General features: G+C 29.1%; 1 protein-coding gene across 3 annotated transcripts in view; it reads left to right on the top strand.

Annotated features, from left to right (window-relative positions):
- Positions 1-17,500, top strand: part of LOC124949970 (adenylate cyclase type 6) — a 77,784-nt gene that overhangs the window by 10,975 nt on the left and 49,309 nt on the right. For all 3 annotated transcript variants that reach the window (XM_047495926.1, XM_047495928.1, XM_047495927.1), the window contains 3 exons: positions 10,019-10,294; positions 11,103-11,264; positions 16,765-16,978. In XM_047495926.1, the coding sequence (XP_047351882.1) occupies positions 10,019-10,294; positions 11,103-11,264; positions 16,765-16,978 (652 nt within the window). The remainder of the gene's footprint in view (positions 1-10,018; positions 10,295-11,102; positions 11,265-16,764; positions 16,979-17,500) is intronic.

Genomic DNA, 17,500 nt, shown 5'->3' with positions numbered 1-17,500 from the left:
GAAAACCAATTGAGATGTCTTTATTTACGGTCTTTGGTATCGAGAAAATTCAAAGTCACTTCTTTTTTTTTTCTTTTTCTTTTTTTTTTTCTCTCTCTCTTTTTTCCTTCCAGAAACAAAAAGAGAACTTCTCTTGCGGAGTTGCGGAATGCAATTAAAAAGTTTTCCCGCGTTTTGTTCTACCTTTTGGGAATTCATTGTACCTATCTGATTTGCTTTGATTTGTTGAAACTTAAACTGCTCGTGATTTTTCATTTCTATTTTTTTTTTTTTTTTATCTTTTTTTGTTTTTCTATAATCTATAATCTAGATCGACATCTTCGATTTGTTAAATGTGTCTCCTTTTTTTTTTTTATAGACGCACCGTAAAATAATCTTTTTCATTTTCATTGAAGGGGGGAAAAACTATCTTTCGTTCGTTAAATCATATTTATGTATGTTATATACGTACATATGTATTTAGATATTAATCGATTTAAAATTATCTTATCATATAAAATTCAATTCTTTTACGTGTTTATTCTAAAATTTATTCTATCCTAAACTCGACGAATTTTTCTTTTACTTTTACTTTTTCTTTTTCTTTTTTTATTTTCCATTCGTAAATCATCTCATCTCGATAATACAATTAATAAATATACTCTTGTCGTGTGTACTGTACATACACACATATATACACGTGTATATATTCGATCATTATATTTCGTCATTAGAATCTGAACGATTAACCGTAAAAGAACGTATAGCATAGAGAAATAAATTTTATCAGTTTCGATTTTCTCCCATTATCCTTATCGATGTTTATTAATTTGTATGAAACTTTGATCTCGTACGTGAGAATGTTAGGAAGAGAAAGGCAAGAGAAAATAAGAGAAAAATAATTAAAAGAAAAAAAAAGGAAAAAAGAAAATAAGCAAAAAGGAAACGAAAGAACAGAAAAGAGGGAAGAAAATAATAACAAAATCAAAAACGAAAAAATCACGGGTATATCAATATAGACCTAAATGGGAAGGGTACAAATAGATTTGAAGTTGGCGAAATACTTGGTTCATAATGTTTTTTATTTTTTCTTTTTTCTTTTTTTTTCTGTTCTTTTTTTCTTTTTTTTTCTTCTTCTTTTTTTTTTTTTTTTTTTAATATGAAGTTGCTCGTGCGAACCAAAGGACAAGCGCGAAGTTGTTTTACGGCAGCTGCGGCAAGCCACATACGAATGAGAGAGGATAGAGAGAAAAAGAGAGAGAGAAAAAGAGAGAGAGAGAGAGAAAGAGAGAAAGAGAGAGATTGGTTTTACCTTTTCCCTGATGTTTATTAATATCGCTTTGCCGGGCTAAGGCCAGATCGTACACGAAAGACATACGAGTGAGATTCTCTTTTATTTATTTTGTTTTTTATTTCCTCTATCTCTGCCAATAAATAGAACTGATGTGTATATATATATATATAAATAATAATGTATATATATATATATATATTATTTAATAAAAATCCATTATTTGGTGAAAAGTGAAAAAAATGAAAGAAAGAAAGGAAACAAGAAAAAAAAAGAAAAAAGAACAAAATTTCCATTAATATTTTATGAAATATATTTCCTATGCAAAACGAGCCGCTGAACGTATGAACTATTTTCACGAAAATGTTTCAAATCTTCTCTTTCTCCCTCTCTCTCTCTCTCTCTATCCCTCTGTCTTTCTCTCTCTCTCTCTCTCTCTCTCTCTCTCTCTCTCTCTCTCTCTCTCCCTTTCTTTTTTTTTCTATAAAATTAATATTACATTTAAAAACGTGTCGCACGCGCACGCACGTACCTACCACTTTCTTTATATTTTCGCTAAGTCGTAAATATGTATATCCCTTTAACATATTTCGTCAACACGCATAAAAACATTCACCGTAAACACTTTACCTTATCCATACAATTTTTTCGCACAAAATAAAAACAAGGAAGAAAAAAGAAAAAAAAAGAAAAAAAAAAAAAAAAAAAAAAAGAAATCAGAACATGTTTGACGTATTATCGTTGAATATGAGCGCGTGAGAAAGGCGAGGTCAAGGCGTATCTTCGAAAAAGAAAAAAAAAAAAAAAAAAAAAAAAAAGAAAAAAAAAAGAAAAAAAGAAAAAAGAAAAAAGAAAAATACAAAAAGGAAAAAAAATCGCGTGCTCGCGCGTAAATTGTTCGTTTAAACTCATAGAGATATTGTATTATATTACGACTTGTGTATTACGACTATTAACTCGTGAAAAACACTCGTAAGGCATTAAAGAACGACGCTATAATAATTTTTTTTCTTCTTACAAGACACTCACGATTCTACCTTTTTTTAATTTTTTTAATTTTTTTTTTTTTCTTTTTTTTTTTTTAACTCGTCCGAATATTTTTGTCCAACGTGTGTAGCTTGTGTACGATATAAAGAGGGGGAGGGGGAGGGGGTTGGGAAGAGGGAGGAAAAGGGAAAAAAAAAAGAAAAAGAAGAAGAAATAAAAGAAGAAAAAGAAGATAAGAAAAAAAAAAAAAAGAAGAAAAGAAAAAACCACCAACAAAAAGAGAAAAACAAAATGTTCGATAAATCTCGACGTTTCCACACATTTCTTTTGTTCTTCGTAGAAATAAAGAAAGAAAGAGGAAGATAAAAAAAAACACACACACACACACACACACACACACGCGCTCGCGCGCCCACTTATATACAAAGAGATATACGGGAGTCTTTAAAAAGCATACTTCCTGTAATGTTTGTAATTCACTGTATACATTACTTAGTCATTTTTCAACTTGGAACATATTACGTGGGCTTCTATCGTTAACACGATAGCAAGCAGTTAATCGACTCTTTCGGTGGATAAGAAGAATTATCGTCGACAATTTTGAATCTTCTTGTAAGAAAGAGATAAATAGTGTGTACGTGTGTGCGTGTGTGTGTGTGTGTATGAGAGAGAGAGAGAGAGAGAGAGAGAGAGAGAGAGAGAGAGAGAGAGAGAAATAGATAGATAAATAGACAAAGAAAGAAAAGGTTTGGTCTTGCGTGAAACGGGATCGTTAACACACGAGTACGCCAATTTCTTTTAATATTTCTCTCTCTCTCTCTCTCTCTCTCTCTCTCACTTTATCTCCATCTCTCTATCTATCCCTATTCTTTTTTCCTTTTTCTTTTCTTCTCTATCCTTTCTTTTTTTCTCTTTCTATATCCTTCTCTATTTTTTGTTTCCTTTTGATTTTTTATTATTCCTTTCTATTTCTATTTCTTTTTTCTTTTTTTTTTCTTTTCTTTTTTTCTTTTTCTTTTTTTTCTTTTTCCTTTTTTTTTTCCATTATACAAAATGGACATCGGAAAGATTCCAGAACACTCGTTGAAACGTAATTACGTTTGACCACGAGATTATTCTATTTCGGTTTAAAAATCGCGACGTTTTCCCATACGATAATATTCTTCGTACAATCTCCTTTTATATTCATCTATTCTCTCCCTTTTCTAGCATCATTAACTTAGGATAAATTTATTATTGGAGAATCATTAAATTCGTTGTGTCTATATGCATTCTATTTTCTATGTCGAAATGGCGATCGAATTTCGTTTTCCTATTATATTATATAATACAATATAGTAGAAAATAATAGATAGAGATAGATAGATAGATAAATAGAAAGAGAGAGAAAGAGAGAGAGAGAGAGAGAGAGAGAGAGAGAGGGAGAGAGAGAGAGAGAGAAAGAGAGAGAAAGAGAATGAAACTAATAATCACAATGAAATTCACAAATTCTATGATAGATAATATCATAATAGATAAGGGAAAAATGATTAAATTAATTTTGATTACTCATTAAATATTTCAAGAGTAACATGAATAAAATTACAATGTTTGATAATACAATTTAATTTGTTATATATTTTAATAGAATAACAATTGTTATTATTGCAAATAAAAATATACGAAATTTTTCAATTGAAATTATTCAAATATCGTATGAGTGTCATTTAGTTGAAAAATATAATGTAATTATTTTAAATAAAAGTAAAGCTTATAAAAATAAAAAAACAAAAAAAAAAATATATATATATATATACATATAATATAATATATATAATAAACGATGACTATTTTTTGAATTGGAACAAATAAATAGAGAAAAATATAAAATGGAATTCGTATGAGTTACTTCGAATCGAATGAAAAAAAAAAAAAAAGAATAGAAAGAGAGAGAAAGAGAGAGAGAGAGAGAGAAAAGATATTAAAAAAAGAATAATTAACAAAAAAAAATGAAAAAAGAAAGAAAAAAAAATAGATATATTTCATCTTCAGTACCGATGATGTGCTTATAGTCTTAGTAATTAAATTATACTACATATATTTAGTATACAACATATATCGTTCTTCGGAGCTTTATCGGAACATCTGTGCTACTCACCCGTGTTATCAATTTTTCATTTCGTTGTCCTAACGAATTATTCTCGTGGAAATTCTCTCTTAAAGACATATAAGTTAATTTCTGCCACGAGATTCGATTCTTACTTCCATCGAGCGAGCGAACGACCAAGATAGAGAGAGCAAAAGGAAGAGAGAGAGAGAAAGAGAGAGAGAGAGAGAGAGAGAGAGAGAGAGAGAGACGTAGAGTGCTTCTTATTATTCATTTTAACGAAGTAAAGTTATAGTATCGATCGAGAATATGTTCGAAAGAAGTAGACCAGAGATTCTAAAAAAAGAAGAAAGCAAAGGAAGTATATATATCAAAATTTATGAAAATCATGTATTAATCAAATCGTGAATGAATGAATGACTGATTAATTATATCACTGATTCTAATTATTATATTCGTGAGCTGAAGATATTTATGTCGATTTATTTTTTTTTTCTCCTTTCTTTTTTTTTTTTTTTGGAATATAAGAAATTCTTTCATTATCTTGATTAAACATTAATATAAATAATTTATTAGAAATTTAATATAACAATTATATAAACAAGTATTAATAATAATATGAATAATAAATATAATTCATATATATATGTATATATATATATATATATATATATATCGCTCTTTTATCCACATGGGTAAATACATTTTCATTTTCACTCAATTAAATTCAATTTGTCTTGATGTTGATGAATCGTCTTAATATTCTCTTTCTCTCTCACTCTCTCTCACTTTCTCTCTCTCTCTCTCTCTCTCTCTCTTTCTCTCTTTCTTTCTCTATCTGTCAAAGTGAAAAAGACAGATACGAAAAATAAGAGAGGGAGAGAGAGAAAGAGAAAAGAGAGAAGAGAGAAGTTCATCATCCAATTTTACTCGTGTCAGTATATATACTTACCTATGCCATATTTTTTCTTTCTTTCTTTTTTTTCTTTTTTTTCTTTTTCTAAAAAAAGCCGATAACGATAAGAGAGTATTTTTAACAACTCCTACAAATCTAGATCGTGGATGTAATGCTTCTCGGTATACGTTTCAAGACAACGTTCATGGTTTGCTTAGAAATAAATTTTTTCTTTTTCTTTTCTCTCTCTCTCTCTCTCCCTCTCTATCTCTCTCTCTTTCGAAACATCACTTGACGCGTTGTTAAACAAAGAGAAAGAGGAAGAGAGAGAGAGAAAGAGAGAGAGAGAGAGAGAAAGAGAGAGAGAGAGAGAGAGAGAGAGAGAAAGAGAATAAAGAGATTCTAGAATCCCCATCGGGGGTTCAGGTTGATAGTTCGAATGAGTGGAAGAGACCGAGAGAGAGAGAGAGAGAGAGAGAGAGAGAGAGAGAGAGAGAGAGAGAGAGAGAGAAATAGAAATAGAAAAATTCAAACGCTAAGGCGTTTCAAATCAAAGTCCTCTCTCTTTGTGGAAGCGATTTCCCAATGGTAGAATTGTGAAACGGTTAAAAAGAAAAAGGAAAAAAAAAAAAACAGAAATAGAAAAATAGCAAAAGAAAAAAAAAAAGAAACGGAAGAAAAAAAGAAAAAAGAATAAAGAACAAATGGATGGAAAAAACATTAACGAAGAATGCACTCTTTGTGAATGTTCTCTCTCTTTCTCTTTCTCTCTCTCTCTCTCTCTCTCACACACACACACACACACACACACACACACATACACTTACACATTTAAACGCCTACGCTGTTTCTCACAAAGAACAGAAAGAATGAGATAATAAAAACTTCACCGATCATACGAATGATATTAAATTACAAATATAACCGTGTATCATACGTATGATCAATTTATTTATTTATTCTTCAACAAAGTTTAAGAGCAGGTAAAAGGTAAAATGTTGAGATCGAGATAAAGTCATGTCGAAAGAGCTAAGTCTTCTTCTCTGTTTTTGTTTATTTATTTTTTCTTTTTTCTTTTCTCCTACTCCTTCGTTGTTTTTTTTCTCTTTTTTTTTTATTCTTTTTCTTTTCTTTTTAATCATTCTCGTTACATATTTAATTTAAATTAATTATTTGTACGACGGGAAAAAATGAGCAAAAGGCGAGCTATGGTGGCGAGAGGGGACGAGGGACGAAAGAAAAAGTTCCTTTATTAGCGCAAGTAAAATTCTTTTTTATTTCCATACTTGGAATGAGGCATATAATTTTCCGTCTTGATTAAATTTATCATAAGAAATTAACTGCTAAAAATTAGCTTTCGAAGGAAAGGGATTTTCTAAGATGAAAGAGAAACAGGGAGAGGGGGAGAGTGAGAGAGAGAGAGAGAGAGAGAGAGAGAGAGAGAAGATAAAATGCATTAAATAGTTAATAGTTTTTTCTTAGCGTTTTATACTTAAAATATAAGAAAACTTAAAATTTTACGAATTTTTAATCCTTCGAATACCCTAGTGACTATTTTGTCACTTCAAATCAACTTTTTTTCTCTGTTTTTCTTCTTCTTCTTCTTCTTCTCTTTTTTCTATTGATCAAATAAATTTTTTATTAAATAATAAATATTTATAAAATTTGTTTAAATGAATAGATTGTGAAATTTTATTAAATAAAAAATAATTATGTAATAAAATTATTAAATGGAAAATATAATCAAACTTGTCATTGAGAATATTTGCATTGTGATTGATTAAAAAAAAATCTTTGTGAATAATTATAAACGTGTAGTTCGACGTGAAGTATTTCTTTCAATGATCAAAGAAACAGAGACAGACTGACATACAGACAGACAGACAAACAGACAGAGAGAAAAAAAAGAATCGTTTCCTATATCTTTTTATGTAACAAGTCGAAAAGTATCTTCTGACTTATCTGAGGAAAGTTATACAAGTTCGAGAACTCGAACTAAAAGACGTAAAGTTTCTCCAAACGTTTCCATCGACATCTACTGTCTACATTGACAGAAAAAAAAAAGAAAAAGAAAAAACAAACCAAAGAAAAAAGAAAAAGCAAAAGAAAAAGAAAAAAGAAAAAAGACGTTCTCGACGATCTCTGTAATAAAAAATAATGGATTTTCTTTCTTAACAGATTGTGTTAGGATCATAAAAGAAAAGAAAAAAAAAGTAAAAAAGAAAAATAAAAAAAAAAAACAAGAACAAAATAAAAGAGAAAAAGGATACGTCGAAAAAGGACAAGATAAAGAAAATTATTCCTACGGGGACGTTATATAGGGTGGATCAAAAAAAGAAGCTCTTTTGATACATTTTTTGCAAGTGGCACCTTTTAGATTATTTTTTTTTTTCTTGTTCGTTCTTTTTATTTTCGAATCGTAATAATACAAAAGTCTAACTGCCAAAAAAAAAAAAAAGAAAAAAGAAAAAGAAAAAGAACTTTACGTATGAACTTTTGGCCCAGCTAGAAATTTTTGTCGGTCAACTTGCGCTATATAATATATATATATACATATAGTATATACACATAGTGGATAACATTTAAATTCATATCATTAGCATATAAATCATACGACACTGAACGATGTTATTAAAAAAATGAATAAACGATGTAAACAGATATTGCTCTTCTCGTTGGTGATAAATCTTGTATATGTAGCAATCTCGAAAAGTGAACGTTAAGTGCCACCAAAGGAAGATGCATGCACCGGACGTGGCTTTAATTTCAAATTGTATCTCAACTCCGATGGCTGATCTATTTTTTATTAGAAAAGAGAAGAAAAGGGAAAGAGAAAGAGAAAGAGAGCGAGCGAGAGAGAGAGAGAGAGAGAGAGAGAGAGAGAGAGAGAGAGAGAGAAAGGAGAAAAAAATTAATGAAAAAAATTAACGGAAAGAAGAGAGAAATTAAAAAAGAATAGAAAAAATAAAGGGACGAGGGAAGGGTCGGCGGTAATAATCCGTATAGAAGCTTATCTTAATCGTTTCTTTGGTATAAAATTTTTCGTCGAAAAAAGGACAAAGAAAGAAAGAAAGAAAAAAAAAAAGAATAAAAAATAAATAAAAACTAATATTGCGCTTGCGCTTACGAATTGAATAAATTTTTCAAATAAGTTTTTTTCGATAAGAAAACCTTTGCGTCATATGGCGATAAGAAAGAAAGAAAGAAAGAAAGAAAGAAAGAAATTAAGAAAGTACAAAATGGAGAAGGAAGAGCGGGGTAGTGAGAGAGTTATATGTATCAAAGGAACCAAACGACAAAAGTAAATAAGCATCGAAGATAAATCGATAGTAGCAATCTTTGATATCACCAAACGGAGAAGAAAACTCGGGAAGAAAAAAGAAAGAGAGACTGAAAGAGAAAGAGAGAGAGGGAGATAGATAGGTAGATAGATAGAAAGAGAGAGAGAGAGAGAGAGAGAGAGAGAGAGAGAGAGAGAGAGAGAGAAGAAAAAGAAGAATCCTAAAGTCTACTTTGTTCATATAAATCGAAAAAGTCCGATAGATAGATAAATAGAGAAGATAGAAGGAAGATAAAAAGAGAAAATACGATACTTATAAAAGAACTTACTCGAAAAATTCGAAGTAGAAATTTCGCATTTATTTTCTAAGCACACGTGTGTGTGTGTGTGTGTTAACGTTTGTGACTATATTCACGATAAAGAAGACGTAAAAAGATGGAGAAATAAAAAAGAAAGAGATGATAGAGAGAAGAAAAGAAAGAGAAAGGATGATTATATCGAATTTGAGAAAAATCTATACGTGAAGAATTTCGATTTCGAAGAGAGAGAGAGAGAGAGAGAGAGAGAGAGAGAGAGAAATGATCATGAACGAAATCACAACGACAAACAAACAAAAAATTTAATATCGTTCGAAGAAGAAAAATTTTAATTGCAATTGAACTTGATGATCCATTAAAATCTATTAATATATTATCGCCTAAAAGAATTCTAATATTAATCAACATTCCAAGAACTATATTCTCTCTAAGAGAATTCTAATACTAAATACCCATTCTAAGTCAACCTTATATAAATGAATTCTAATTCTAATTTTCGTTTCTAATATTTATATCGATTAGAATGTAATATAGAAATAGATGTAATATTCTATAGTGAATAAAATATAAAAATGGATATGTTAAAATTATCGAAACGTCAATGATTATCGACATCGTGAAATTTTCTTTTTTTTTTTTTTTTTTTTTTTTTTTTTTTTTTTTTTTTTTTTTTTTTTTTTTTTTTTGAATCATATCTTATAATTTCATCCATTATAATCATCTTAATAATAATAATAATAATAATAATAATAATAATAATAATAATAATAATAATAATAATAATAATAATAATAATGAAAAAAAAATAATTTATCAAAATTTCATTTATCGAATGATTGATTATCGATCGATTATCTCGTTTTAATACATCAATTCAAATTACAACAACAACAGATGTTATCCATTCTCGAACAATTTCATCAATGGGTATTAAAATTTATGCAACTCCTGGTCGTTTTATTTAATCAAGCTTTTATCTAAAATAATTTTATCTACATATCAAATGAGATATACATATATACAAACATATGTACATACATACACATATACATATATCTTATCGAAAATCAGATTTGAAATCTTTCGTGTGATTTTTTTCTTTTTTTTTTTTGTCAACTTTTAAATCGTCTCGATTGTTTTCTATCGATTTTATTTTATTATATTTCATTTTATATTTTATTAGAGCGAGATCGTAGGAAGCGGAAGGTCGACAACTGGATCATTGAAGAGTACAAGAAGATGGGCGAGTCTTCGACAACATACCGTAAACAATGACGGTGGTAAACCACGAGTCGAATTACTTCTCGATCCACCAGGATCGAAACCTTCGACTCCTTCGTCTCAGCCGCATACTCCTCATACACCTAATACACCAAAGACACCGCACACTCCTGTTAAGAAGTCTAACTGGGAGGTTATCGAGCACTTTACTGGCCCACCTCGTCCCTCCATTATCACGGTAGGAGGTTTTCCTTTGATCGTTAGAGAATGTTTAAGAGAATGTAACAGACAGAAACAGAGAGAGAGAGAGAGAGAGAGAGAGAAAGTGTGTGTGTGTGTGTGTGTGTGTGCGACCACTTCGAAAACACTCTCCCTAAAATCTTCCACTTCGGGGAACAAGAAGAAAGACATTATGTTCGCACGAGAAATCTTCTTTATGTTTGATTGATTAAATAAATGAATAAATAAATAAATAATTTGAAAGAGAAAAAAGTTCAGATAAATAAAAGGTTTTTAAATGATCTTAAAAGATCAATCACTCTTTTGCGAAACTTTTTAGTTTTTTTTTTTTTTTTTCTTTCTTTCTTTCTGTCTTCGTATTCTTTGGTTCGTGATTTAACGATAGGAAAGAAAAAGAAAGAAAGAAAAAAAAAAAAAATAAATAAATAAATGAAGAGAAAAAATAAATAAATATGTTAGCTTAAAACGTCTTAGTAAAGAGTATTCGATTTTTTTTTCTTTTTCCTCGTTTTTTTTTTGTTTTCTTTTCCTTCAAATCACTCGGGGAAACATTTAAGTCTAATCTGTATTAGAATTACTTCATAAATTAGACTGTTTAACGCATTAGTGTAGTATTCGTTAGTTATGGATATATATTTGAATTATTTTCTTTCTTACTTTTTATTTATTTTTTTTTTTTTTTGTTTAATTTACCATCGTAACGATCGACATTGATCTTATTTAGTAATCTATGAGAATTTATTATTTCGAAAATCGTTTAAATAAATGATCGCGTTACGTAAATTAAGATGATTAATATTTTACAGATGAACAGAGGATCGGAAGTCGCTGTTGGTATCAATGTCGCCGGAAAGGAACCAATACCGGAGATTGTCTCTAGTCCGGGAATAACTCTACCACCTACTGGATGCGCTTTATGCAGATTTCTAAGCTCTCTTTGCGCGTCTCATCGATTCAAAAATCTCCAGGTAAAAATGCGTCGATACGAATCATTTCTATTTTTTATTAGAATTTTTTTTTTTCGTTAAAAAAAAAATATTATAAGAAGTGGATGTGTATTGTTATTTATTTATTTATTTATTTATTTTTTTCTCTTGTATCGATCTATCAATAAGTATCGATTAATATTTGTTAGTCCTGTTTTTTTCTTTTTTCGTTTTTTTTTTTAGATCAAGGTAATAAATGGCAAGTGTCATTAATTTTTTTTTTTTCGTATTATATAAGAATATTTTTTTAACGAATTTATAAAACGAGAAGATTATTTACTTTTCTATTCTCTTATCTTCTCGATGAAATTTATAAATGCCTTCTGCGTTATTCTTTCAATGTAATATGAAAAAAACATTTTTTTTTTTTTTTTTCCTAATCAAATTTATAAAACGGCGTGTATTATTCTTTTCGCGCACGGTACAAAAAACTTTTATTGCGCAAATCAAATGTATGAAAACTTGATAAGTAGTTTTTTCTTTCCTATCTTTTTTTTCTTTTTTTTTTTTTTTTAAATTTATAAGTACCGCGTGTCTTCGTATGATATACAAAAAAAAAAAAAAAAAAGAAAAAGAAAAGAAAGATTGGTCCTGAGACAAACGAACAAATGAAAAAGTAAGATCGAATATAAAAAAAAAAAAAAGGAGAAAGAAGAAGAAGATAAAAAGAGAAAAAATGATCGATAAATCGAATGAATAATTTTTTTCATTTAACTATTAATAGAAAAATTACTTATATAGAAAATCTTACGTATGTATATTACTGACAATAAGACGATATTTCAATAAGAAAATATTCGTGGAATTCTCTTCAAGAATTCTGATCGAACGGTCCATCACTATCACCATCACCATCATCATCATCATCATCATCATCATCATTCTCCTCTTCTTCCTCCTTCTTCTTTTTCTTCTTCTTCTTCGAATACGTTTAATGAAATTAATTTTATAATCGATATACACGACTGATGGTACACGTGATACGGAGTTCGTCTAATGGTGTTTCATGGAAATACGGATCATTTATTTTCACGGACTATGCACCCGAACACGACGAAGTTTATAATCTACTTACTTTATATAACTCAACTAAAACAAGATGAAAGTCCGTATATAACATATAATATATATGTGTGTATGTGTGTGTACGTGTATTTAATGTTATCGACTTGACGCGTGTTGATAATCAATTGTAATTTGACGCGTAATATGTTAGATCTAATAAGTCAATGGCTTTACGTCAAAAATATAAATCAATCAAAAGCAACTTTTTGGAAACTTTCATTTCCAAATTTTAAAATCGTATGTGCGTGCACGCGCGAACGAACGAACGAACGAACCGACGAATATAGAAAGAGAAGAAAAAAAGGAAAAAGGAAAAGAAAGGTAGCAAAAATGACAGATCCGTTTAAAATGAATTTCAAATATTTTCGTTTCTTAAAAGAAAAGAAAAAGCTTGGCTAAACAAGAAATTTCTTATTGAAACTTTTCTCATTATTGCTTAGAGCCCATTGAGAAATTGAAGGAAGAAACATGGAAAATAAAAAAAATGAAAAAAAAAAAAGTAAAAAAAGTAGAGATAAATCATTGAAACATTACAATGATATATACACATACACACACACACACACACACATATATATATATTTAAACGATATGTATGTTAATAGGATTAGAATCATTTAGAATTATAAGGAACTATAATGGAGTCGTTAAGTCTTTAACGATTAAGTATTAATACATTTTCGTTAACAACTTCCAATTTTTGGAGGGGTTTGTTTTCTTCCTGTAATTATAAAGAGCTTATGACATAATAAAAACGTAGAGAGAGAAAGAGAAAAAAAATGTGTACATATATATATATATATATATATATAAAGTATAGATAGTATGTACATACATACATACTTATAACGCATACGAATATATGTACAGGGTATTGCCAAAAGTTTTTAACTGCTTTAACAATCGATTACTCTTCTTCGAGACTTTCCTTTTTTAGGCCCTGTAAAATTAACCTCTACTAAGTTTTAATAGTTAAATTTGTTAAGTTTTGTAATTCGTAAAAAAAAAAGAAAGAAAAAAAAGAAAAAAAAAAAAGAGAAAAGAAAAAAATTAGGTCAAAGCAGTTTCGAAAAAATATATATAATCGAATTTGAAACATAATTTAGAAACATTTAAATTAGCTCATCCTGTATATATACATGTATTTATATGTTTATTTTAAAACAGCTTTGTTATTGACGTATGTAAATGCTATTTAATCGATTAAGAAATCTTTATAATTGATTAGAAAATTATACGTGTCGATATATGATATGATTTGGAAAACGTCGGATATTTTAATACAATAATGTCGAAGAAAATGAACGTGAATGAAATCATAAACGTGTATGACGTATTGATTTTTCTTAAATTTTAATTATTAACGACAAATGAGAGTAATATTTCTTTTCTCTTTTACTTTGTTTTTCATCCTTTCATTCTTTAATAACTAACAATCGCTCGATCAAAATTTACTTCATATATAAGAGTCGTATACCCACATATATATATAAATATATATATATATATAATTTTTTTTTCTTTTTTTTTCATCAATCATTAAAAGAATTTTACGTTTCATTTAATTACTAATGCTATCAGGGTGAAACATTTAATGGTTAACACAAAACGAATCGAAATCCAAATAACGAAGGATTTTCCTTTTTTTCTTCTTTTTTCTTTCTCTTTCTTTCTTCTTTTTTTTTTTTTTTATTCTTTATTTTTTTTCCCATTTCTCTTACCGCTCGAATGAATCGATATAATGGAGTATTGTTACTCGGTATGTCGTTGTTGTATTAAAAAAAGATTTACAAACAATATTTTCTTTTTTACCTCCCTTAGAATTTAATCGCGGATCGCGAATCGCGAATCTACGTCTGTGTTACGAGTTCAACGAATATATATATATCATAGCGAAAGCTTTCGTGTACTCGTAAATATTTAAAACGAAATGGGTATGGACGTATACGCGCATACATGTATTTCATACATGCGAATGTAACACAAAAAAAAAAAAAAGAAAAAAAAAAGAAAAATATAGAATGTGAACTCAAAAAATATTTAAATTTGCACGATATTTCATCGTCAAGTGTGTTACGCATGTATGTACCTTTATCGGGGTATAATACCACCACTTACACCTTTATACAAAACAAAACAAAAAAAAAAGATAAAAGGGATCGGAAACAAAGAGAGAAACTTCGTGTAAAAAAAAAAAAAAAAAGAAAGGAAAAAGCTAAACTTGTCTCTCTCTCTCTCTCTCTCTCTATTTCTCTCTACCTATTTATCTATCTTTTTCTCTCTGTTTCTTGGATGATCGATCGAACGATAATGATCTAAAAAAAAAATATAAAATGTGGACCCAAAAAATATTTAAATTTACACGATATTTCATCGTCAAGTTTGTGTATGGATGAATCCATTATAACATATCGGTTATAAACCCGCCACTTACGTTACTTACCAAAAAAAAAAAAAAAAAGAAAAAAAAAAGAAAAAACAAAAAGAGAAAAAGAAAAAAAAAGGATCGGAAACAAAGACAGAAATTTCTTTTAAAGAAGAAAAAAAACTAAACTTATCTCTCTCTCTCTCTCTCTCTCTCCCTCCCTCCCTTTTTTTGGACGATCAATCGAACGATGATAATCTATAAAAAAAAAAAAAAAAAGAAATGGAATATCTTATAGCCGATTAATCGCATTGCCTATGAATGAGTCATGATCTCAAAACTCTCCATCTTACATAGTTTCGTCGAGCTATCGATCATACAATTTTATATATGCGTTATATATATATATATATATATGTGTATGTGTGTGTGTAAGTGTGTATTGTGTGTACATACGTCTGTATGGTGGTTTTTTCGAGAATCGCGACATCGATAACTTTTTAGTACACGATGTCAACGGATATATTGTTAAACATTATTTGGGGGAAAAACTTTAACTGATAACACATCCCGTTTGATATTATGACGTAATTCATCGTTTATAGAAATCTTTTCATTATTTGCTCGCGTTAATCCCTATTAAACGGATCGAACTGACATATCTATCTATCTGTCGCTATAAATAGTGATTCGTGATGATGATACCAGAGAGAGAGAGAGAGAGAGAGAGAGAGAGAGAGAGAGAGAGAGAGAGAGAGAGAGAGAGAGTGAGAGAGAAAGAGAAAGAGAGAGAGAGAGAGAGTGAGAGAGAAAGAGAAAGAGAGAGGAGAGAGAGATACATACATATATATATATATGTATATATATATATATATACATATATATATAAAAATATATAAAGATTGTGCCGGGAGTTCCAGGCGTTTATTAATTTTATGTATCGTTAGTGTCGTTCGGAAGTGCATCGCTTATCGAAACATACTACACGGGCATATGTACATTGTAAACACACACACACACACACACACACACACACACACACACACACATACATACATATATACATACATACATACATATATACACACATGTGTATGTACGTACGTATATATGTTCATATGTATGTACGAAGAGGGTATTAAACGAGACAGATTTATGACGAAATTGAGGAACATTGTTTGAGATATATGCAGTTGTTCAAGGAATACTATTCGCACATTACACACACACACACACACACGCGCGCGCGCGCGCGCGCACATACGCATGCACAAACGTACATATATACACGAACGTATACACACACAACACACGAGTTGTCTATTTTTATCTATAAATTCAAAGCTTTGCGAATGGAAAGAGAGAAAGAGAAAGACAGAGAGAGAAAGAGAGAGAGAGATTGATTGGTGGCGGAGCTTTTAGTGACTTCCATCTTCACGGAAGTTCTCTATCAGTCGCCATGGTAACTCGATAATTCTCGATAATCGTATGGCTTTTAACGAATAATCCATAATATGGCTCTAACATTCTAAGCGATTTCTTTTGTTGCATTATATTAGATAAGGAGACCTTTGATAAATGATTGACACCACAGTCATGCACGCATAATAAAAAGAAATATAAAAAAAGAATTATATATATATATATATATATGTAAATCGAATGTTGATTGTAAGTTAAAAGAAATAAAATAAAATAAAATAAAATAAAATAAAATAAAATAAAATTAAATTAAAAAGAAAAAAAAGAATAAAAAAAAGATAAAATAAAATAAAACGAAAAAAGAAATGCTCCTTGTCGAATCTAATTCAATGAAAATTATTATCAGGAATATATTCAATTTCATATCGTATAATTCGATATCTCTCTTTCTCTCTCTCTCTCTCTCTTTCTCTCTTTTTCTTTAAGAATATACATATATAAATACATACGTACGTACGTACATACATATATATATATATATGTATATATATATATGTAAAGTGAAAGTACTCGAGAATATCGATAATTTGATCATTTCCCATGGCATACGATCTGCCTTTCTAATTTCAGGTGGAAATGCTCTACCAACGTTATTTCCTTCGCATGAATCAGAGTAACATGACACACGTGCTCGGTCTACTGGCAGGATTGGCATTCGCACTGGGCCTGCTACTCTTCGTTAGATTGATTTTAACCAACGGCGAGCCCCTACTTATGCTTCTACGACGATCCGAAAATCTTTCCCTAGCAATCACCCTCGCCATATGTATCATCGTTTACGCAGGTAAAGAGAATCGAAAAAGAAAAAGAAAAAGAAAGAAAAAAAAAAGAAAATAAAAAAGAAAATTAAAAAAGGAACAAAGAAAAGAAAGAAGAAAAAACAATTCCTATGTCAATGAATTCTTTTTTTCTTCGATTATAAAACATGAGATTGAATTCTTTTTTATTTTTTTTTTTTTTTTTTTATTTATTTTTTTTTATTTATACGAGCTATTAACACTAAAACGGGCCTGCCGAAAGTCCTTAGATGATTTTTGAAAATAAAAAAAAAAGAAAAAAGAAAGAAAGAAAGAAAGAAAAGAGATAAATAAAAAATACCTTTCGAGACTATTTTTCTTTGATTTTTATATTTTTTTCTCTGCCTTTTATATTCATCATGAAATTACAGAAAAAACAAAAAATATATTACGAACTTTTCATTTGTTGTTTATTATTTAATTACTTTAATATGATTACTATATCACGTGAAATATATTGAATATCAAATATTATCTCAATATTATCTAAATGCATATTAACTAAATTG

This window comes from Vespa velutina, chromosome 6 (genome assembly GCF_912470025.1).
Source record: "Vespa velutina chromosome 6, iVesVel2.1, whole genome shotgun sequence".
Classification (NCBI taxonomy): Eukaryota; Metazoa; Arthropoda; class Insecta; order Hymenoptera; family Vespidae; genus Vespa; species Vespa velutina.
Note: the sequence above shows the minus strand (reverse complement) of the source record. Positions and strands in the feature narration are given on the sequence as shown.